General features: G+C 47.0%; 1 protein-coding gene across 1 annotated transcript in view; it reads left to right on the top strand.

Annotated features, from left to right (window-relative positions):
• Positions 1 to 3643: 3643 nt before the first annotated feature.
• NUP133 (nucleoporin 133) overlaps positions 3644 to 23299 on the top strand; it is a 45483-nt gene continuing 25827 nt past the window's right edge. Inside the window, 11 exon segments of the mRNA XM_079107312.1 lie at positions 3644 to 3945; positions 8565 to 8683; positions 10779 to 10882; positions 12262 to 12369; positions 13843 to 13977; positions 14807 to 14977; positions 16332 to 16487; positions 16738 to 16808; positions 19498 to 19645; positions 21343 to 21490; positions 22194 to 22351. Of these exon segments, the coding sequence (XP_078963438.1) occupies positions 3764 to 3945; positions 8565 to 8683; positions 10779 to 10882; positions 12262 to 12369; positions 13843 to 13977; positions 14807 to 14977; positions 16332 to 16487; positions 16738 to 16808; positions 19498 to 19645; positions 21343 to 21490; positions 22194 to 22351 (1500 nt within the window). The 5' untranslated portion in view covers positions 3644 to 3763.

The following is a 23299-nucleotide window of genomic DNA, read 5'->3' as shown; positions in this document are numbered from 1 at the left end:
AAATTGTGAAGGATTTGTTTGACGTACAGGGATGCACCATTGTTTGGGGCATAAATATTTACTATTGTTATCTCTTCCTGATTATGGTTCCCGTAAGCAGTATGAAATGTCCTTCTTTATCCCTTCTGACTAACTTTGGCTTGAAGTCCACTTTATCTGATATAAGGATGGAAACCCCCACTTTTTTACTGAGTCCATGTGCATGGTAGGTTTTTTCCCATCCTTTCACCTTTAGTCTGTGGATGTCTTTTTCTATGAGATGAGTCTCGTGCAGGCAGCATATAGTTGGGTCTTTCTTTTTAATCCATTCTGCCAGTCTATGTCTTTTGATTGATGAGTTTAGGTCATTAACATTCAGGGTTATTATTGAGATATGATTCATATTCCCAGTCATTTGGGCTTATTTTTGGTTTTTAACTTGGCTCAGTTTCTCCTTTGAGTGGTTTTTCTCTAAGGTAGTTCCTCCCTTTGCTGACCTACGTTGTTGTTTTTCATTTCCTCCTCATGGAATATTTTGTTGAGAACATTCTGTAGTGCAGGCTTTCTATTTGTAAATTCTTTTAACTTTTGTTTATCATGGAAGGATTTTATTTCATCTTCAAATCTGAAGGTTAGTTTTGCTGGGTATAGGATTCTTGGTTGGCAACCATGTTCTTTCAGAGCTTGAAATACGTTGTTCCAGGCCCTCTAGCTGTTAGAGTCTGGGTTGAGAAGTCGGCTGCTATCTGTATTAGTGTCTCCCTATATGTAATCTGATGCTTTTCTCTTGCGGCTTTCAAAATCCTATCTTTATTTTGAATGTTAGGCATTTTCATTATAATGTGCCTTCGCGTGGACCTGTTGTGATTTTGTGAATTTGGTGTTCTGTAAGCCTCTTGCATTTGATTTTCCATTTGATTCTTCAGGTTTGGGAAATTTTCTGATGTTGTTTCATTGAATAGGTTGTTCATTCCTTTGGTTTGTATCTCTGTGCCTTCCTCAATCCCAATAATTCTTAAATTTGGTCTTTTCATGGTGTCCCATAGTTCTTGTAGATTCTGTTCATGATTTCTTACCATCTTCTCTGTTTGGGCAACTTTATTTTCAAGATTAAATATTTTGTCTTCATTGTCTGAGGTTCTGTCTTCCAAGTGGTCTAGTCTTTTGCTGATGCTTTCCATTGAGTTTTTTATTTGGTTTATTGTTTCTTTCATTTCAAGGATTTCCGTTTTGTGTTTTTTTTTGTTTTTGTTTTTTTTTTAGAATCTCTGTCTCTTTGTTGAAATGATCTTTTGCTTCCTGCAGTTGCTCTTTCAACTTATTGGTATTATCATTCATTGCCTGTATTTGTTCTCTTATCTGATCCTTTGTTTCACAAATCATCTTAATCATGTATGATCTGAAGTCCTTTTCTGACATTTCTTCTACCATACTGTCATTGGATTCTATTAATATAGAATCTAGATTTGTTTGGATCATTTTCTTCCCTTGTTTTTTCATGTTGTTCATGTATCTTCCCCTCTAGATCTGGGGTACTGCAGTTTCCCCCTATAGGCTTATAGTGGCCCTATAAGTTTCCAAAACCCTTTCGTTAAGGGGAGATCAATATTAGCAGTGCCCAATTCAGACACTATGCAATCCTAGACCAAATACCCCCTATGAGGACATTAACAATATTGTCATAATAATGAGTTCAAATATTATCTTCAGTAAAACAAACAGATTTGCAATAAGGTCTGCAGTTTCTAGTGGAGGACAAAGAAGATGCAGAGGGATGCAGAATGTGGCTGTTAATGGGATAAGAAAAGACTATACAGAAGTTCTAGATAACAGAAAGGGTGAGAGTGTAATCAAAAGAAATTGGATGTTAGCATGTAAAAAAGGGAGAAAGAGACCCTGAGGGAACAGGTAAACAAAAAAAAAAAAAAAAAAAAATGAGAGCAAGAAAAGTAAAGAAATAAAAACTTAAAATTTTTCAATAAGGAGAAAAAAGAAAATCTACGGTATAACAGTCATATAGTAATGAAACCTCCCAGTGTTCAGTAGCCTGATTCATGAGAGGTACCTGACATTGAGCTTCAAGTCTCCAGCAGGCATCTCAGGATGGGATTTGCCCCACCTAAAGATCGGAGCTATGGCTTCCAGGGTTATCCAAGATGGCTGCTCTGGCTTCAAAATGTGTTGGCAAATGGGGAGCTGCAGCTCAGGGTGTGGATGTGGTCAGCTGGAGGTCCTGGAGGCAGGGTGTGGTTGGTCAGGCAGGGACCCTGGAGTTCAGGTGTGTTTGGTGTGGTTGCGGGATCCTGGAGGCCGGGTGCAGTCGGTCTGGGTTCCCGGTGATAGGGCACAGTCAGTTGGTCTGGGGGTCCTGGCAGCAGGGAGTAGTTAGTCGATGTGGGGGTCCCAGAGGCAGGGAGTGATTGGTTGGGCTGAGGGATCCTGGAGACCGGGCTCAGTCAGTCAGGCCAGGGGTCCTATGGGGCCTGGCTCATTTATTCATTTTTATGTGGTGCTGAGGATGGAACCCAGTACCTCATGCATACCAGGCAAGCACTCTACCACTGAGCCACAACCCCAGCCCACGTACTAATTGTGTATATTTATGGTACTCACACGTTTTGACATACATACCTGTGGTGAAATTATGGGTGAAATAGGGTCAAGCAAATCACCCTGTCACCTTCCATAGTTATGGTGTAAGAGTACCTAAAACCTTTTAACACATTTTCAATCTTTCCTAGTAAGACCGAGAGGAGGAGGAAGTGCTTTAAGACTTGGAAAGTAAGCCACAACGTCACGGGAAAAACTCAGGCGGAAGAAAGTAGAGCAAGGTGAGGCCAGGTGCCACACGTGCGCAGATGGTTTTGGGGTAACGTTAACAACGGGGACGCTCTTGTCTCCCAAGTACCAGTTAACCCATTCCCTTATTCCAAAAGATATGATAAAAGTCTACTAAATATTTATGAGGGTGTGCACGAAGGTAGCAGTCAACTCTCCTGTCAACGCACCTGAAAGCAGCTACTCGAGAGGCAACTATGAACACCAAAGTATTGTGCAGAACAAAGCATCACAGTCTGTGTACAGGAGCAGAGAGGGCAACGGATAAAGGGACATCCGGTCACGGGCAAGGTTTCCCTGGGAAGCGGCACCGGAGGAAGAGGATGCTGGGCCACGGCAGGAGGGCAGGAAGCCCCGGGAAAGAAACATGGGGGACCCGGTTTTGTAAGTTATCGGAATGTGGGGTCCAAGCGAGTAGCAAAGCCGGTCAATTAGATCAGAGGAGCTCAACGAATAACCTGCGGGCGGTGGTCAGCCAGAGCCCGCCCAAGAGTAGCGCAGGCCTGCCCTTCTGCACCTGCCGGCCTGCGGCGCGCGGGACTCAGTGCAACAGGCCAGGGCCGCTGCCTACCATTCGTCCTGCGGCAGCAGGCGCTCTCCGGGTCATTACCACGCGCCGGCCCCGCTTCGAACCACGCCCTGCGACTCGGCGCTACGTTTGACGTAATTTCTACAAGCCTTCCGGTCCCGCACCGCAGCGCAGTGATTTACGTAATTTTCTGCGCGCCTTCTGGCCCCGCTCCGATCATACCCCGCGGTTGCGCACTGCGCTTGACGTAATTACTACGCGCCCTCAGGTCCCCTCCGACCACGAACGCGGCGCGGCGCGGCGCTTTGACTTCATCACCGCGTGACTTCCCGCCCCACCCCGGGCATTCAAGCTCCGGACGCGGGAGAGCCGCGCTTGTCTTCTGTAGTGTCCTGCGTGCCGCTGCGCCCTGCCGTCATGTTTCCGGCCGTCCCTTCTCCGAGGACCCCGGGTCCTGGGTCCCGAAGGGGCCCGCTGGCCGGGGTCGGGCCGGGGTCCACGCCCCGTGCGACCAGCAGAAGGGGCCTGTCCCTGGGCTCCGCGGTCGGCTCCCCGGGGCTCTTCTCGCCGGCAGGCCGGCGGAGCTCGCTGAGCTCGCGGTGAGTGGCGGCGCCTGGGAGGGGGCGGCTGCCGGCAGGCGCCGGGCGTGCAGTAGGAGTGTGGCCGTGGGCCCGCCTCGCTCTTGCCGTGTTTCAGCTCCGTTTTGTCGCTCTGGTCCGCAGTTTGCACTTTTCGTGGGTCAGAAGACGAAAGTGCAGCAAGTGTAGTTGCAGATCCGACTGACGTTTAATTGCGATTCGTGAGTCCGCACAGCCTCCGTCTGCAACGTAGAAAAAGAGCCACAGCAGTGAGTCTCCTGGGGTGGAAAGAAGGAAGCGGCACGGGAGAGAATGTTGACGGGTTAACATCAGGTTACCCTTTTGAGCGTTAAAGCAAAGGGGACTTATTTATAATACTCAGACTCGACCTTTGTTCTCAGGAAAACCCGTTTGTTTGGGGATCTGCCCACCCTCAGATTCAACTTGATGATGCGGCATATGGCTGGAGTGACTCCATTTCGGTTTCGTCTGGTCTTTGGGGCCTGGTGCAGGAGCTCAGTACAAAACGGTGGTTTCCATCATTTTTATTTAACAGTTCCGACCTTTTGGTCAGGGTCTCACTTAGATGAGAATGGGACCAACACTAAGGGCGTGGTGCTACTTTGTTATGTTACTCTGGTGTCCCAGCTTTTGACACATCCTTCATAGGTTACCATGCCCCTGTGATTACCAGTTCCTTCAGGTTTTTTTTTTGTTTTTTTTTGTTTTTTTTTTTTTTTTGTCATTCTGTCTAAAGAAAGATCATTTGACATTTGATGGATGGCTGCATGCAAACGGAGGGAATGCAGTGTACTAGGAAGGCTGCTGTTAGGACTGGAAGATAATACCAAAAATGTGGAATATGCTTTTTACTCGGGTTCCCATGAACCAAACCGACTAAAATCAAATACATCAAAGAATGAGCCAGAAGAGTCTATTTTAACTAAGTAGCCTGTTCAATTTCTTTTTTCTTTTCTTCTTTTTTTGTAACTGAATCTCTGCTGTAGCAGATATATTTATCCGTGTGCAACAAGTGTTAGTGACTACACAGATTCCTCCTTGTTTAGCAAGTAGGTAACAAAAATTCTTTTATCTAGCATTCCATGATTGGCTTAAATTAAAACAGAATGGGAACAAGTAGATCTAGAAGTCTAACTATAAAGGGACTACTTGTACAATTTGCACAGATACTTAGAGGTGCTGTTAAAGTTACCCACTAGTTGAACTAACATTTCATAAGGCATGTGAATATTTGAGATGAACTTGATAACCGTACCACAGAAGCCACTGAATGAAATTCTAGTTACAGGATTATCCTGCCAAGTTAAAGAGGTAGGCATGGGCAAGGAAAAGTCAGAAGAGATCAACACCTCATTATGGTGGGGAGTCTTGTTCCTGTTCCTTAGGAAAAATTGTCCACAGCATGAAATCATCAACTTCTTATCTGGTTTCATTTGAATGTCCCTGGTTATGGTTTTGTGGCTTGGTGAACTCATGTCAGACATGAGACTTGTCCCTTGAAGTTTTCCATCTTTAGTTTACAGAGCTTCAAGAACAGAGGAATTTTGTTCTTAGTGATTCCATGAAAGAATATTGGATTGGAGGAATCTAGAAAATTCAGGATCCAGTTCAGTCTACAGATAGATAATAAAAACTTGAAAACAGTGAGCAGGACTGATCTGATAACAAGTGTACTGGAGTTTTTCTCCAAATATGTGATTTTTCTTTCTACAGTTACCCACATTCCCACTGAAGATATTAGAGCAGTCAGTTTAAGTCTCATCAGACTTAATCAGATTGTTTATGTAAGGATTTTTGTGATTGACCACATAGGCACTCTTTAGGTTTGCTCTGCTGGAACTTTTGGTGAGGAGTCTCTGATTGGATTTGGCAAACATCAGGGTTAGGAAGCCAAACCAAGGTGCACTTCTATGTACACCCTCAAATGGGACATCCCAAGGTCTTAGTGATAGAGCCAATATTTCCAGTGTATTGTACCATAAAGATAGCAGACTTTTACTGAACTTATTATGGCCATAAAAATAAGAAAACTCTTGAATAGTTTCCAAATTTCGAAGGGATCAAGTTGGCAGAAATAGAAAGAAAGTAGGCAGAAAAAGTGATTCTTGTTCTTCGTGACCTTGGGATCATCTCTCTCTTCACTAGGACTCTGGAAATTTTTACCCAGTTCAGTGATATGAACTGAATGTTATCAGAGTCCTTTTTATGACTCTGCTTGAAGAAAAAGTAGTTTTGGACTGTGGCTGATGCCTCGTGCTTTACAGAAGAATCAGTACCTCTGCCTGTGGGTAAGAGAGACTTAGAATGGACATGGTTAGAATCTGGTGAGAATCACAGAGCCAGCAGCCAGCCAGGAAATGTCCTTCCATGGCCCGAGACTCTTTAACATGACCACAGTTGTGACTGGTAACATGCTGGATTTTGAGGTCTCATACAATTTTTGAAACACGTCAGTATCAGCAATTATCCTTAAGTATATATTTTTTAGTATATGTGCTGCCGAAGCGAGCACATAAGTATATATTTTTTATTTTTATTCTTTTTAGTTATGCACGAATGACAGAAGAGTGTATTTTGACATACATACATGGAGTATAACTTCCCATTCTTGTGGTTGTGCATGATGTGGAGTTACACTGGTTGTGTATTCATATGTGAACACAGGACAGTGATGTCCCGTTCATTCTACTCTTTTCCAATCCATCCCTTCCTTCCTCCCACTCCACTCTGTCCAATACAGTGAATTCCCTCCCCTGCCATCATGAGTCAGCATCTGATATCCCTTAAGATATCTTGAAGGGTGAGCTTCTCTAATTGTTTGACAGTGCTTAACATATAACTTAACATCAAATAAGCGTAATTAGCTGGGTGCAGTGGCGCACACCTATAATCCCAGCAGCTCTGGAGACTGTGGCAGAAGGATCACAAGTTCAAAGCCAGCCTCAGCAACTTAGCGAGGCCCTAAGCAACTCTAAATAAAATATTTTTAGAAGGGGGGTGCTGGGGAGATGGCTCCGTGGTTAAGCGCCCCAGGGTTCAATCCCCAGTCCCCCCAGCCTAATATTTCTTTTTCTTTGAAGTATTTGGGATAAAACCCTTGGGTGCTCTGCCATTAGGCTACATCTCCAAGCCTTTAAAAAAATTTTTTTTTTTTTTAGACAGGGGCTCGCTAAGTTGTACAGGCTGACCTCAAATTTGTGATCCTGCTGCCTCAGCCTCCTAAGTTGCTGGAATTGGAGAGGAAAGCCATCATGCCAGTACCATTTCTCTCTTAGAGGATTAGAAAGATACCTTTTATGGCTTTCTTGAGGTCCTGCTGGAAAATCTCAAAATTAATTCAAGGTGAAAAAGATCTAACTTAGAGTTTGATTTTGGGAAGTTTATCAAAAAAGTCAAAAGGCTTAAAACAAATATCTTAGTCATCTGTTTAGTCAGTGACAATAAATAATAAATAATTTTTATTTTTTACTTTTATTTATTTCATCATTTTTTTTACAATAAATGATTTTAAAGGTAAGTACAGAAGTTCACATAATTGTGAGCAAAAACTTAGCTCATTTAAAATACTAAGAAGGCTCCCTTTGTTAATAAGCAAAGACCCAGTAGAAGACAACACGAAATACAAATTATCTTGATGAAACAAAGTCTGCTTCCTAGACCTTTTACTTAAAAGGAAAAACCCTTTCCATTCTCAGATCAGCACTAAGAAAATTTCATTGGTTTAATAGAGAAGACCAAATTCTACCTTTGCCCCTGGGCTAGTGCTAGTGCTAATATTCACACACCTGACAGACGGATGTCTCATTTTAGCCAGCAGTGAGCACGCCAGAGAGGAGGCCCGCAGGTGTCCCGGGCTCTTCCCACCCACCCGTTTCTGTCCTGCCTGTCCCTTCTCTCCTTCCACAAGCTGCCACTCCCTGTTAGAACAGGTCACTCTCCCTTAGCAAGGACACCTCAGGTCATACCTCACCTTCACTCAGCTTACAGGCTCATATGTCCTTTGCATGTAGAGTTGTTCCCTTTATTATTTCAAGTATTTTATAGAAAGTAGAATTTTTAGTGCTTAATAACTTTTTGATTGCTAGTGAGAGCCCAGGGGTAAGTTCATTGTACACCAACATTTTATGAATGTACATTTCATGGTTTCTGGAAATACATGCTTACAGGACAGTTCTTTCATTGTGATAGGACCATTACTAACAGACTCAATTTTTAATTTCTTGTGATAAGAAGCCTAAGGTAGTAAACATAGATGTTGGGCAATTAATGTTTCAGTATTCCATCTTATTTGAAAAGTTCTAGGTATTGAGTGAATAGAAGCCAAGAGGGAATGTCACAGGGATGGGGTGTGTTGCTCTTATGGTGACCTCCTCATGGACCCTCGTTGGGGGCATGTGGCTCTCACAATAATTACTGAGCATTACTGGTTGAGCCAAGGTTCCCTAAATCCTGTCAGCCTTTTTTTTGGATGAAAAGTACATTTACTTACACAGCACGCAGAGGCCAGTGTTTCACTGTTAACTCACCTCCTTATTCAGATCCTTTTATCACATGCATAAAAAGTAGAGGAGTGGACAGTCGTGAGTGATAAGGGAAGTAACGCAGTCCCTTTTCTTCAGAGGAACACCTACACGTGTATTCCCGCATCACTCCATAACTGAGTCTGTGAACTACGACGTGAAGACATTTGGATCGTCACTCCCTATTAAGGTGATGGAGGCCCTGACCCTGGCAGAGGGTAGGTGACACCCCCCACTCACCCTGTCAACAGGTGGGAGCAAAGCAGCCTGGCGTGGAGATGGACCTGCTTGCCTTCACCTGCAGGACAGAGCGTCTGACTGGTTCTTTGCTGCAGTCAAGACGCATGAAGCATTGGAGAAGCCTGGCAGTCGTCCTGACACTGTTGTGTTAAGTCTGGTAGTTTCAGGTCTGTGCAGAATTCAGTCCCATTTCATAAACTGTCAGGTATATGGAATTAAGCTTTAAAAACAACTTCCAGGACTGGCCCCTGATGTTATTGGGTTTAATAGTGCAGTAAGTTTAGCTCATGCTCCCTTCCTGGGTCCTTTGATGTCCCAGAGGCTGAGCAAACAGTGGTGTGGTGTTACCCTTGTAGAGCGACGTCAGAGGTTCAGTGTAGAAGTTCCGAGGGTAGAGTCTGCACAGATTTGGAAGAACAACATTACAGAGTGAAGCGTTGGGCTGGGCATGGTGGTGCACGCCTATTAACCTGGCAGATGGGTAGACCAAGGCAAGAAGACGCCTAAGTCGAGGCCAGCCTGGTGCCTTAGTGGAACCCTGTCTTGAGGTGAAAATAGGGCTGGGGATGTAGCTCAGTGGTTGAGTGTTCCTGGGTCCAGCCTCTCACAGGGCGGGATGCACAGAGTTCAGACTGCCTCCATGCCCCCTTAAGTTGTGTATGGAGCATTTAACGTGCTCCTCTGGCTTTTCTGAAAGTGTTTTTCATATTGCGGCTTGTTCCTGAAATCAGTTTAGTGCTTCACAGCTAGCGTTAAAAAAAATAAGAAGAGAGTCACAGTATTAGAGTATATTTCAGCATAAGTAACTTGTGTATCGCTTACTGTGAACAGTAATATTTCAAAGAGAGTTTGAAGTATTCCGTTCTTGCCAGGCATGGTGTCATATATCTATAATCCCAGTGGCTTGGGAGTCTGAGGCAGGAGGACCGCATGTTTGAGGCTAGCCTCAGCAACTTAGTGAGACTCAAAACAATGTAGCGAGAATCTGTCTTAAAATAGAAAATAAAAAGGACTGGGATGGGGCTTAGTGTTTAAGCACCACTGGGTTGAATCCCCAGTACCAAAATATGTAAAATATATAATTATATATGTTACTCCATTCTAAAGAAAGGGATATTTCTCATGGATTTGAACTCGCACATCTTGGCTTGCAGTCCTGGGGATGGTTTTCAGACAACTAAACTACTAACCTCCATTGTGTAGTGTTCTGCTTTAAGTGTGTTTTTCCTTTCTCTGGAAAAATTGCAGCTTATATTGCTTTTAAATCTTTGAACACACTCCTGGTTCATGCTACCAGTCCATGTTGATAACAAACAACACTGACTGCAAACCTGGGATTCAGGGGAGCCAGTCCTAGAGATGAGCATGTGTGCACCGAGAGGGTGCGAACCTGCAGGCCAGTGTGAAGTCAGGCCTGGAGCTTAGAGTGCGTTCAGGAAAAGGGCTTCCCGAGCAGATAGAGGATGTAGCTCAGCAGAGAGCCCAGTGCAGCCTGGGCCTGCCTCAGCATGTCAGCTTGTGAGCTGTGGGTGCCTCAGGTTCCCCCATCGTAACACAAAGAGCAGAACTCAAACCAGTGACCTTTCCAGGGCCGTGGGAATGAGGCTTGGCACCGTGTGAAGGTGCAGCAGGGTGCTGGCCTGCTCTGTCCCTTTGGGGAGCCTGTGTCTCCGTGGGATGGAACCTGCATCTTCTGTTCCAGGAGCTCTGATTTGAAAACACATTCTTGTGAAGGAATGCAATTTGTCTTGAAGTGCTTTTCATAGTTAATTAGGGAGTTTATTATTTGTGTTGCTTTTCAGTTATATTATGAATGCAGCTAAATATTTCTAATTTAAAGTAGGGATATTTGCTTATAACAAAAATTATAAACCTAGGACCAAAATTCAGTTACTGCCTCTTTGTATTTCTAAAGGTAAATATCAAAGTTAAGTCTCTTGTTTGGGAGGTTGGTGATTGTGTGTGCTTCTGTCCTGTTTTGGTGGAACGTGGTGATGGCCGTAGTGGCCCAGGAAATGCCAGCAGCTTTCCTCGTTGGGGATTTAAGGTTGACTGCATCCCATTTCCCCACAGTTGACGACCAGCTATCTGTTCACATAGATGAAGGTGGATGGGCTTGCCTCGTCAGCAAAGAGAAACTGCTCGTTTGGAAGATTACTCTGTCACCTGTCACCAAGGTAAAAGCGGGGGACCAGTGGGTTCTTCATTTCCACCCTGGTTCTTCAGAGTTGGTGGAGGATGGTCGTCTCTGCCTACGTGGGCATCAGGGATTTGTGATCCAAAACACTGAGTGCACATCACATTTGTATCCTGGGAACAAAATGTTTTTTCAATAATGTTTTTATTGAAGACAGTAATTTTATTCCCTCCCAAAAGACCCACCATGACCAAGCGAACTGCCCATGACCTCAAGGTGTCACTGTCCTTGCTTCACACAGGGTCTGTGGGCCTTTCCTCCTTGCTCCTCCCAGTTCCAAATGCTCACAGAGCCTGTATTCTCTGGGATCTGAGGCTGGCCAAGGACGCTCTGGCCTCAGCACAGTCTTCTGTGGTTTCAGCCTTTTTCTGGGAAGAGGGCCCGTCCATTCTGGTGTGTTCCCTCAGCCACTTGGCTCCCCATCTTGCATGCTTTTCCTGGGTGCACGAGTCCTTGCCCTTCTTGCTTGCCACCCTTCTTAGGAAAACCAGTGGGTTGCAGAAAGGGTCACACCCCAGGAGCACTGTCGGCATGGGAAGCCTGTGCACTGATTTTAAGCAGAGTCACATTATTTTCTTCATAAAGTCAGAGACATTGAAGTTCTCACTGAACACGATGCCAGTCCATCTGCCTAATGAAGAGTGAGGTTGTGCTGCCCACATCATGTAGCAAGCTGAACATGCTTATTTTCAAGAAGACAATGATGTTTTTTTCAATCTACTGAAAGATGCTTAATAAAATAGGAAAAGCGACACCATTGCTAGCTGGCTTTCAGAACGTGCCCTGATAGTGCAGTCAGTGTCTGGCATGGCGGTGGCTTATCCCGTCAGCCTCTTCCTGGGCAGGGTCTCTGGCACCTCTCCACGAGTGTGCTGCCTGCCTGCTGCTGCCTAGAGGACAGTGACTGTGAGGAGCAAGCTCACGGGGAAGTCCCAGAGGCAGGCCGAGCTAGCCAAGCCCTGATGTCTGGCTCAGAGTCAAAGACATTGTCAAGGCAACTTGGTGTAGTTACCTTTTGGTCAAGCTGATCTTAAGTGTTGAGCAGACCCCATGGACCTGGGAAAGCCACATAGGAAGCCAGTGTGCTTCTCTTAGCCCGAGGACTCATGGCCACAAGTCTGATCTAGAGATATGTTGGAAATCAAGGTCCAGTCCAGCTCTTATGCAGTCCCAGGTCTGTGTTCAAAATTCCTGTAGCCTGAACAAAAAGGGCTATGAAAGGACAGAATAGTGCAGAACGTTATTTCCTAGCAACAAATCAGAATCTATAATATGCAGAGAAAGGAAATAGAGAAATCAGTTGTACATTCGAAGATATGGGTTTGATGCAAAAGACTTTCTGTTGTATTTGTTTTCCAGTTATCTGTTTGCAAAGAACTCCAGCTCCCACCTAGTGATTTCCACTGGAGTGCTGACCTGGTGGCCCTCTCCTGCTCTGCTCCCTCAGGTGAAGCACATTCTATTCAGGTAGGTGACAAATTCTTATTGAAATTCTTATCTGAAGCTGGATGAAACATCCAACCTGATTTTGGGACGTTATTGTAAAGTACAGGAATGAGAACGTGGTACTGACAGAGGTACATGGTGTGTAGAGCAGGACGGGGGGACACATTCCAGACCCGCTGGAGGACTACACTGGTCCCTTGTCAGGTGTGGAAGCACTTCAGTGAAGGACATCCAGTACATAGTGTTGGAAGAACTGGTGATCTGTGATTAAAAAGAAACAAAAATGAATTCTATGAAGATTAGCTTGAAATGGATCATTGATCTGAATATAAAATAGAAAACTTGGGTGCTGGGGCTGGGGCTCAGTGGTGGCGCACTTTCCTAGCATGTGTGAGGCACTGGGTTCCATCCTCAGCACCACATACAATTAAGCAAAGCAAACAAAGGTATTGTGTCCACCTACAACTACGAAAAAAAATTAAAATAAATAAAATAGAAAACTTTCAGGAAAAGAGTAGAAAAATTGTCATGACCTGAGGTCAGGCACACAGTTCCTAGAAATCTCCAAATCATGATCCTGTAAAGTAAAAAATTGGGAAAATTAATAGAAAAATTAAAATAAGATCAAAGTTAAAACTTGGCCTAAGACAAGAAAGTGAAGGGACAAGCTATAAGACAGACAATATTTATAGATCATGTATCCGAAAAAGAAATGTCCAGAATATGCAAAGAGGTCTCCAAGCTTGATAAGGAGGTGGTCCAGTTCAACAAGGGGGCACTGGGGAAAAACCAGATGGGCAGCGTGGGTCTGGAAGGACAGGTGTGAGATGCACCAGCGCACGAGCAGGCGTTTCACAGCATCGCCTCCAGAGAAACTGAAAGCCCTCTCACCCAGCGCTGGCTGGAACCCAGAAGGCCGGCCCTCCTGGGGCTCTGTGCTCGCTGGCAGGATGCAGCTTTCCTCTCACGGAGTTGAGGCTCGCCTACTGCGGACCCAGCGGTTCCATTCCTGGCTTGTCACACTGGAGGTCATGTGAAGATGCCACATGATGTCACAGCGGCTTCCTCTGTGATGGCCAAAACCAGCAAGAGCCCAGTGTCTGATAGCTGGTGGCAGGGTGGCTAAAGGGGTCCCTCCTTGATGGGGTACTTCTCAGCACAGCAGGCCAAGCCAGTGATGCCTGCAGTGACCAGTGCATCCGAGGCAGGAGGCCGAGGAGCGGTCAGCAGTCATGTCATGTTCTCAGTGCAGCGACGGAAATGGGTTGCCAGGTGTCAGGGTGGGAAGGTGCTAGCACTGGGAGTTGGGGGTGGAACTTTCTGGAGCCTTACTGGAGCAGCTGCACAAGTCCATGCGAGTGTTAAAGTCTGTGGTACCACACAACAAAGGGAAGGCGAGCCTGTGCTCGCTCACTTGAAAAGCCGCTTCCAGATGAAGGGTCCTTGCTGTTGAGGCCTCTTGCTGACCGCTGGCTGCTGTGGCTTTGTTTCCAGGCCGTTGCTGTCATGGTTGCCACTAGAGAAGGGTCCATCCGCTACTGGCCAAGTCTCGCTGGGGAGGACACCTACACAGAGACGTGCGTGGACTTGGGAGGGGATAAGATATGCAGGTTCCTCACGGCAGTCAAGGTGCGTGGCGAGTATTGCCTTAAGTTCTGGGGAAAGCTGAGCTGGGACTGGCTCCTGAGCCGCACCACAAGGGAGGGACCAGCTGGGATCGGGAAGAAAGTGGGTCTGCCACTGAATGGCTCAGCCACGGAGACCCCTCCTGGGTTCTGAGGTGCTGTGTGGGGTGGTGGTGAGTAGTGTTCATGTCGCTTAGAATTGTTTTACGAGAGCAACTTCAGGTCTAGGCACTGTAAGGATGACTGCGTGTGTCCATTACTTGATCTGTTCAACTAGCGTCATAGTGAGCATGTCATTTAAAAATCAGATTTTAAAAAAGCATGAGCACTGCTACCAGTGTTTTTCTGTGTAGAATCAGTCGCACTGGTCAGAAGGGCTGGAGCAGTAACTGGTGATAGAATGCTTGTCAGCATGGGTTCAGTCCCCGGCACCACCAGGAGTTGGTCATCTGATTGAACAGATGGCTCCTTAAGTGAATCATGTTAATAAAATAATGTGCCTTTTTCATTCTTTTATATTTGTTTGAGGTGAGGATGGTTTTTCTCTGCATCAGAGAGGTGGTTGTTGGTTTTGGCAGCCCAGGGGATTGAACCCAGGCTCATTCATGGAAGGCATGCTCCACCACTGAGCAACATCTCCAGTCACTTTTTAGTTTTCGTTTTGAGATAGGGTCTCGCTCATCGCTGAGGCTGCCCTGGAGTTTGCGATCCTCCTTCCTTAGCCTCCCAAGTAGCTAGGCTTGCAGCCTCTGCCATCTTGCTTGGCTCCAAGTGTCTTGTTCGTTTGCTTCCTCTTGATGTGACATGTACCTAACCTCCCTGTTTGCTCACAGGGAGGAAGTTTCATCTTGTCCTCTGCAGGGAGCCAGCTCATTCGGTTGGTACCTGAAAGCTCAGGGAAGATCCATCAGCACATCCTGCCCCAGGGGCAAGGTGTGCTTTCAGGGATTGGTCGGAAGGTTTCTTCCCTTTTTGGGATTTTGTCTCCTAGTAGTGATATCATGGTAAGTTTATAAAATGTCTGTATTGGAAGCTCAGTTCTTAGAGAATGTTAAGTTGAATGTTTCCTATGAAGTTGATATTGCCGCCATATGATTTTAAACTAGTGTGTAAATTTAAAACTTGTTTCTTAAGGATCAAGTTCACGGTTTAGCATTTCCCCACAGGGTCCTCTCTCCCATGACCACAGCCCTCCATGCACAACTCCCGCCCTGCCATTTGGAAGGGTACGCCCACAGGGGAGATGGGAGCTGACATGTTCAGGGTCTACTCTCCGCTAGAGCGGTGTCATGCTGTGCCACATTAGGACAGCGTGTGAAGCACAGGTCTTCCTCAGCGTGCCGCTGAACAGCAGGCCTGGGGCTGTGCCCTCCTGTTTAATCTGCAGTGCTCACCCCTGCTGTTCTCTCCTGCTTCCTTGGGTTTTCTTTTTTCTTTTTTTTTTTTTCCCAATACTGCAGATTGAACCTGGGGTGCTGTAGCACTGTGCTGCCTCTCCAGCCCTTTCTGTTTTTTTATTTTGAGACAATCTTGCTGAATTGCTCAGGCTGAATTGCCTTGAACTTGGGAATCTCCTTCCTCAGCCTCCCGTGTGCACCACCATGCCCAGCTCCTTGAATGTTCTGCTGTAAAACTGAACATGTCTAAAAGCAAATTTACCATGTTCCTTCTCTGCCATGGACCACACGCTTGTCCCTTGACTGTTCTGCCAAAGGCAGTGTCAGTTCTTCAGTGACCACCCAGAACCGTGGTGCTTCCCTAGCCTCTGTCTGCTTTGGGGCTGATCAGTGGGACCCCTCTTGGGTCCCCTTCCATTACCTTCTTCCTGGCTCTGGCTTTAAGCCCCCACACTTGGCAAGCTTTGACCAAGCTGCTGGGCCAGTCCTGGGTACTCCCTGTAGGCATCGTCTGCCCGGTTCAGAACCACCATGGACACCCAGGTAAACCGCACACGCACTTGATGAGCATGTCTGCTTCTGTAGCAGCATGGCCACGCATAGCCTTGCCCTACCTGCCATGCGTCCCGTCAGGGCACGGGTTCAGGAGATATTGACACCTGCTCTGCTTACCAGGGCTGCTGACCCCACTTCAGACTTGGCTGGGAGTCACTATTTTTCAGTCTTGTTTTTTAAAGAAGGCTTTTTTCCCTTTGAACAGAATGATTCTTTCCCAAGAACCCTGTGACTTTTACACCCCATTCTACTCTCCAGGCCTTCTGCCCCCACCTTGCTTTCACTGGGTTTCAGGACCCCTTCCTCCTGAGTCATTGTGAGCACTGATCTGATTGCACAGCCATCTGCACATGGTGTCTGAGATTCTCCTTGGTCCATTCCGAAATGTGACTTCCCCTCTCTGCAGCTTGCAGGCGTTCTCTGGGACAGAGCACGGTCCAGCTTCTATAGCCTCACCAGCTCAAGCATCAGTAAGTGGGAGCTGGACGAGTCCTCAGAGAAGCAGGCGCACAGCTGGGAGGTGCACCGCGCCCTGAAGGAGAGCGTGGCGGATGCTATCTGGGTAGGTGGCTCTTCGCCTGTGGTGTTCCGGCTCCTGCTTTGCTCTTTGAACTCCTTTGGAAATGAAGTATAGCTGGGGCATTCCTTCTCCCCATAGCGGGCACATGTCAGTTGCTTGCGTGGTCCATTTCCAGGTGTATGCACTACTCATGCAGCAGCTGCAAGCTGCTTTCCTAGGAGCTGGGGGCAAAGAGGGAAAAGGACTGCTTTTGGTGCTTGGGTAGCTTATGTCTTTGATATTTCCAACTTAGGGATCTGAAAGTAACTATGAAGCTATTAAAGAAGGGGTCAACATTCGGTATTTGGACTTGAAGCAAAACTGGTAAGCAATTAAATTGTCCTAAGAAACATAGGAACGGTTTGGGAAATAAGTTGGTGGTGTGTACAGTGAGCATCTTGCTGGCAGCTCCTCTAATGCCAGTCTGATGGGGTCTGTACAACCTTCCTTCTCTGGGGGTCCACCCAAGTAGCTCTCCAGCACAGCCTGTCCACATCCAGCTGCCCCTGCTGTGTTCTGAGTAATTCCTCTGCTTCCACTTAGTGTAGTGCAACAACTTCTTCCAGCTCTGTGGTTGTCGCCCTGCTGTGTGAGCTGGGCATTGAGACTTGCCGTGCTCCTCCTCAGTCTCTGAGAACCTGGGAAAGCCACCAGGAGGTGAAGATGATGTTGTTTGTTACCTTTGCAAGCATTTAATTAAGTACAGCTCACCTGTTTCCAGTATCACTTTTGGAAATTTAGCACTGCAACTTGGACATAGCTCACCCTGGGCTCCACAGGTCTCATTGTGGAGCAGGGAACAGGGAATGGAGCGTGCTTAGGAAGTGCCGCCCGAGGGCTCCTGCTCCCAGCGTGGTCCTCTGACACAGCCTATGAAGCTCGGGAGCCGGGCTCGCCCCCCTTGACCTTCCTGCCTTCCTGAGCTCCAGACAGTCCAGTTCTCACTCACGCCCTCAAGGTGTAGTGACCGGAATGCACAGGTAGTTTCAGCCACTGTGGGCTGCTTCTGTTCAAGAGAGTGCCTTTCTTTCTCAGAGCTATTGACTCTTGATTTAGAGTGACAGCCTGGTTTGCTTTTGTAGTGAGCAGGCTTATGAGTTCTTTTGTGAGGCTATTGCAGTAATGAAGTCCATATATCTTCATTTCATATATGAAGTTTGGATTTTTTAATCTTAAATTTATTACCTTACATATTCCCACATAACTTGTCAGTTTTTACTGGTGTACAGTGTCTGTCTTCACTACCCGAAGTAGTTTTTCAGATACGAAGCTTCTTTTACAATGGTGTCAAGGAAGACAGGTCCCGACCACACCCGCCAAGCGGGCTGTGCATTGGGTGCGCGTGGGCTGGCTTGGCACTGTGGCCTGTGGAGTACCCGTCCTGCACTCTCCCTTGGCAGGACTGACCGGGGAGGCTCCCAGGGCTCTGCCCTGAGACCTCACTCCAGCTCCTCCTGTGTGGATCGTTCTCTAGGCCCTCTGGGACCCACCACTATGTCACAATTTTAAACCAGAATTCTTGACTTCTTTGGGAAGTCCTAGTGGACGCAGAGAATGGGGGAGAACCGAGGACGGTTCACAGGACTTGCCTGTGTTCTCAGGTATGACTGTCCATGGAGGGAGCTGGCCCCCTGTCGGTGTTTCTGAGGCTTGAAGGAAGGTTGTTGGCATTGCCGCTTGGTGTTTGGGAAAAGCTGGGATCAGAGAGCTTGGCATTGTCTGTCGGGGTCAATGTCTTTGGAGGAGTAAAAGCAGCACACAGCTTTAATAAAAAAAAGATCTTCAAATGTAGAGCAGCCTTGGCATTTCGACAACTTGTGCCTAAAATTAAAAGCACTGGGGACTGGAGGTGTGGCTCAGTGGTAGAGTGCTCGCCTAGCATGTGTGAGGCACTGGGTGCGATTCTCAGCACCACATATAAACAAAAGAATAAAATAAAGGTCTATCAACAGCTAAAAATTAAAAATAAATAAATAAATAAAAAAGCACTGTCATTCCTCTCAACAAAGGCTATGCGAAGGACTGACTGGATTTTGGGTTAGTGGGCCTTTCCTGTGGTCAGCTGGAGCAGAGCTGTTTTGGCTTCGGGGCCGTGAGTCCTTGTGGCATGACGTTGCCTGTGGTGCTGATGTCTGCTTCCCAGAACAACTCCCGTCCCGGTCTGGGCCTGGGCGGGGTGTGCCCGAGGACCATGCTGTGCCATTCCTACATTAGCTATGTGTCCATCCTTATTTTATTGAGGCAGCTTGGTTGAGCCCTCATTCCTGTTTGGTGATATTTGCCATTTTTGATGTGTGATTCTGAGTCTTGGCCAGTGTGGCAGTCAGCCACACCTTGGTCAAGATACAGAACAGGGCTGGGTGCCATGGCCCACACCTGTGATCTCAGTGGCTTGGGAGGCTGAGGCAGGAGGATGGCAAGTTCATAACCAGCCTCAGCAACAGCAAGGCACTAAGCAACTCAGTGAGAGACCCTGTCTCTAAATAAAATTCAAAATAGGACTGGGGATGTGGCTCAGCATTTGAGTGCCTGTGAGTTTAATTCCCAGCACCAAAAAAAAAAAAAGACAGAACAGGGCTGGGCCATTGCATACTGGTAGAGCTCTTGCTGAGCCTGGCTGAGGCCCCGAGTTTAATCCCCAGCACTGCAGAAAAGAGAGAGAGAGAAAACACTTTTCATCACCCTCAAAAAGTCACTGTCCTGGCAGTGGTCCATCTGCCTTTTCTCAGCGTTGCCTCTTTAGAATTCCCTATGAATAAACTCAGCACACAGCCTTTTGAGTTTGGCTACTTTCACTTAATGTAGTGCACGTGGAATTGATTCTGTGATTTCTTTCTTGCATTGCTGAGTTGTGTTCCATTGCACACAGGTTCTAATGTGAGTGTGTTTGGTTTTTCTCTTGGGTCAGGATCTGGGAGTGGGGATGCTAGGGTACTCGACAAGTGTGTCTGTGTTTGTAAGAACCTGCCAAATTGTCTTCCGGAGGCTGCAGACTCTCTTTTTCCCTGGCTAGTGATGGGCTCCTGATTTTGGCAGCTGCGTGGCATCCTGCAGACAGCCCCTGCCTGGTCTACTACTCCCTGGTAACAGTGGAAGACAATGGCTACCAAGTGTCAGATGCAATCACTGTAGAAGTCACTCAGTACAACCCACCTTTTCAGGTACGTTAAGTTTTGAAGTGGCTTACGCATGAGGTTTTTTCTAACCATTGAACACTTTGAGATCTTGTTCTTTGAGCTTCATCTGCAGATCTGGGAAATACTTCCCGACATTGTGCCTCCTCTGTTTTTCCATCCCAGCCTTGCCTTTCCCAACTGTGGCTGAGAGTGGCGGCACCAGGAGCTGGCCACCTGTGCCCTCTGCTGCAGCCCCCAGGTCATCACTTCTGCAGCACTGAGTGGGCGGGAAATGCTGTGCCAGGAGGGAGGAGGTGGTGGTGGTGGTGGTGGGGCCCTGCGTAGGGCTCCTTGTGGGTCGGGACAGCCCTGAGGGGCAGCAGCACCAGGTGTTCCTCAGAGCCCGCCCCGGGCTCCCCGCCTCCCAGGAGCCCCTCCCAGCTGCGGTCCTCCAGGGAGGGCTTCACAGCGGCTTGCCTTTCCTTACCTGTTTTTTTGCTCTAGTTCCCTTAAGTCTTTTTTTCTACATGACATTAACTGAATCCCATAAGAAAATCTTTTCATTTGTTCTTTTATTTCAAATGGAAATGAACCTTACTAATTGTTCCTGTTTTACAAGAAAGATATATTCAGTGTTAGGAAAACATTTCTGCTAGTGCAAAGGGGCGTAAAGGAAACAATTTTAGAATAGAATAAACCCTCGGATCCCACTTTAAGGTAACATTTGTAACATTACTTCTTCAATGGGAGTTTATTGTTTTTAACATTTGCTAATTTCTTTTTTTTTTTTTAGTTGTCAGTGGATCTTTTCTTTATTTAATTTATTGATTTATATGTGGTGCTGAGAATTGAACCTAGTGCCTCACACATGTCAGGCAAGTGCTATACCACTGAGCCACAACCCTAGCCCCAACATTTGCTAATTTTGTCATTTAATTTGTTCTTTATTCCCATTTCTGCCTCTGGTTTTATACATGAACAGTTGGCTCAGTTTTCTCGTACTTGATGTGGTTTTTATTTTATTTTAATTTGGTGCTGGACTTGAACCCTCCATGCTAAATAAATAAGCTTGAGCTTATACTTGATGTCTTGTCAGTAAAGTAAGAACTGGGGTCTAAATGTTAACCAGGGATTGTTTGTAAGGATTTTCCAGTTCTACAATAAATAGTGTGGTAGGTTAAGCTTTGTTTTATCTCTCACATTTGTTGTGGGCAGCTAGTTGTAATTGGAATACCTGAAAACATTTCCAGAATTCGCTGAGTAATGCATCCCAGCAAACGATTGCTCTGAGTAGCATTTGTCCAAGTTTTGGGCTGCTGTAGCAAACACCTGTGCTTGCGTTATTTACAGGTAATAGAGAATCACACAGTGCTGGAGGCGAACTATGTCCAGGGCTCATAGGCGCCTCTGCTGAGTCTTGTCACAGTGGGAGGGCAGGCGGGCTTACCAGGCTTTTCATTAGACCCCTGATCCTGCTCCTGAGGCAGCAACCCAAGGCCCTTCCTGAACCCTCACTGTGGGGGTGGATCTCAACAGGAACTTACAGGGACATAGGGTTGAGAACATCGATAGCACTGTATGCAGACCTGTCCTGCCAAGCCCTTCAAGTCATCTGATGGCCAGTGTTCAGGTCTTCACAAGGAGTCTAGTGAGCTAGCCTGTCATTTCATGGACTCCTGCCACAGGAATGTAATTGTAAAATCATACAAATATGTTCTATTGTTTCTAAATTCACCTTTCAGTCTGAAGACCTGGTCATATGCCGGTTGATGGTCCCAGACTTTTCAAGCCAGATGGCCTACCTGTACACTGAGAATGCTGTCCACGTGTGTACCACTGGGACCGGGAAGTTCTCTCTTCCTCGGGAGAGAATCAGCTTTAACTCTCAAGGTGAAGTAGAGGTTTGAGAAGCCTGGCTCAGTTGGCAGCTCTTGGCCATCTTTGGTGGTTCTCGCCTTCTCCCCGCATATTGCTTGGGCATGGTACCTCCAGGAGTCCTTGAGACCCTGAATGCCACATCTGCAGTAGCTGGAATGATCTTGCTGTGACCATGAGGGCGGTAGATGTTACCCTTTTGGGGAAAGGATAGTTGCATTTCCCTGGGGGAGAGACCCAGAAGAAAGGTGGCACCAGGGAAGCCGTCGCTTGTGCCAGTGAGGGTGGCCTTTGTGAGTTGAAACCAGTCTGCGTAGAGCCCTGGTGAGAGTCCAGGCGCTGTCTCCTGCGTGGAGGCGTCAGCAGTGCTCAGCGGCCCCATCAGGTGTTCACGAGGGCTGCGTGGGGGCCGGGGCCAATCCAGCAGCAGGCAGGAATGCTGCCGCCCAGCAGGCCTGGACACCTGGGCAAAGAGAATCAGGCCTGAGGGCACCAGGGGTTGGAGGGGCTGCTTGCTGAGCCTTGAAGAACCAAGTGTTCCTTTGGGCCCACTGCACTCTTGCAGCGCTGGCTCTTACCATCTTAAAGTGAGGGCACAGAGTCTACTTCTTGGCCTTTGATCCTGGAGCTGAGAGGCCAGGTGCATGGTAGGGAGAGAAGCACGCTGGTGCTTCAGCAGCCCCATGAAGCCTCCGTGCCATGTGTGCTTTTCCCTCAGGAGACGGCATCCTGGGCGCTGGCTTCTGTGGCGGTGTTCCCCTCCTGTTCTCTCGAAACAGCGGGTTGGTGTCCATCACCTGCAGAGAGAGCGTGTCCCTGCTGGCAGAGCAGCTGGAGGAGTCGTTGGCGTCTTCGGTCGCTGGGCCCAGCAGTGATGTAACGTGGTCACCTGTCACACATTGCACTTCGGGAAGGCAGATGTGGTTGAGAGGCTTAGATGAGAACACTGGTCCTCCCCAGGGCAGCTGCTCTGATGCCTCTGAGCCATTGCTTCTGTGGCTTTGCTCTGCACTGGCAAGCAGTGCCACGTCTGCTCTCTCCTGCTTCTCCACCGTGGGTTAGGGTGTGGGTGACTTGGTTTTCCTCTTTTGCCATCCCAGCATAGGACTTACCATAGTGACAAAGTCAACACCACTTTTGGTTTTCTGAGCCTGGTAACGGGCTGATTGCATGTCCTGTATCACAGGACTCTCTGTGGGTCTTGGAGTGTGGGAAGGTATCGGCTTAATTGGCTTACTTAAATGTCTGCCTCCCTCCTCCCACACCTTCCTGCAGCTCTGAAAAACTCTTCTCAGGCTAATTTTTTCCATGGTCAAATTTCAGGAAGCCAAGTCTGCACAGCCAGGGCCCTGGGTTCTCCTGTGCTGTCCCCAGCCCTCTGCACCTGTCCCCACTCCGCACAGAGGGTGTTCTGTCCCAGCACTACTAGTGCCCTCTGGTTCTTTCTTCCTGAGGAAATTAGACTCACAGAGTTTGGGTACAGATTGTGCTTCTGTTTCTTATGAGTTTGGGGAGGGATCATAGGGTGAAAAGCCCACTTTTCCCCTGTCATCTTGAAACCTGAGATACTTACCCTTTTCTGTAGAGTTTTTAAAAATCTTTTATTGGAGAGTGAAAATATTTGGTATTGTTTTGGGTGTTTTCCGTTTGAATGGTATATGAAACATAGGATATTTTTGTAATTTAAAGTGATTTGATAGTTTTTACAGAAAGCAACATTCTTTGAGGCTTTATTTTTTGATCATGTGGTTATTTAATCTTGTAACTACTCACATGCTCAGTGGTGTGCATTGGGTGAAGCTGTGTAAGAGCAGACCTGTAGAT

Source organism: Sciurus vulgaris (genome assembly GCF_902686455.1).
Source record: "Sciurus vulgaris genome assembly, chromosome: 12".
NCBI classification, from domain to species: domain Eukaryota; kingdom Metazoa; phylum Chordata; class Mammalia; order Rodentia; family Sciuridae; genus Sciurus; species Sciurus vulgaris.
The sequence above is the reverse complement of the archived record's forward strand: the minus strand, read 5'-3'. Positions and strand labels throughout refer to the sequence as shown.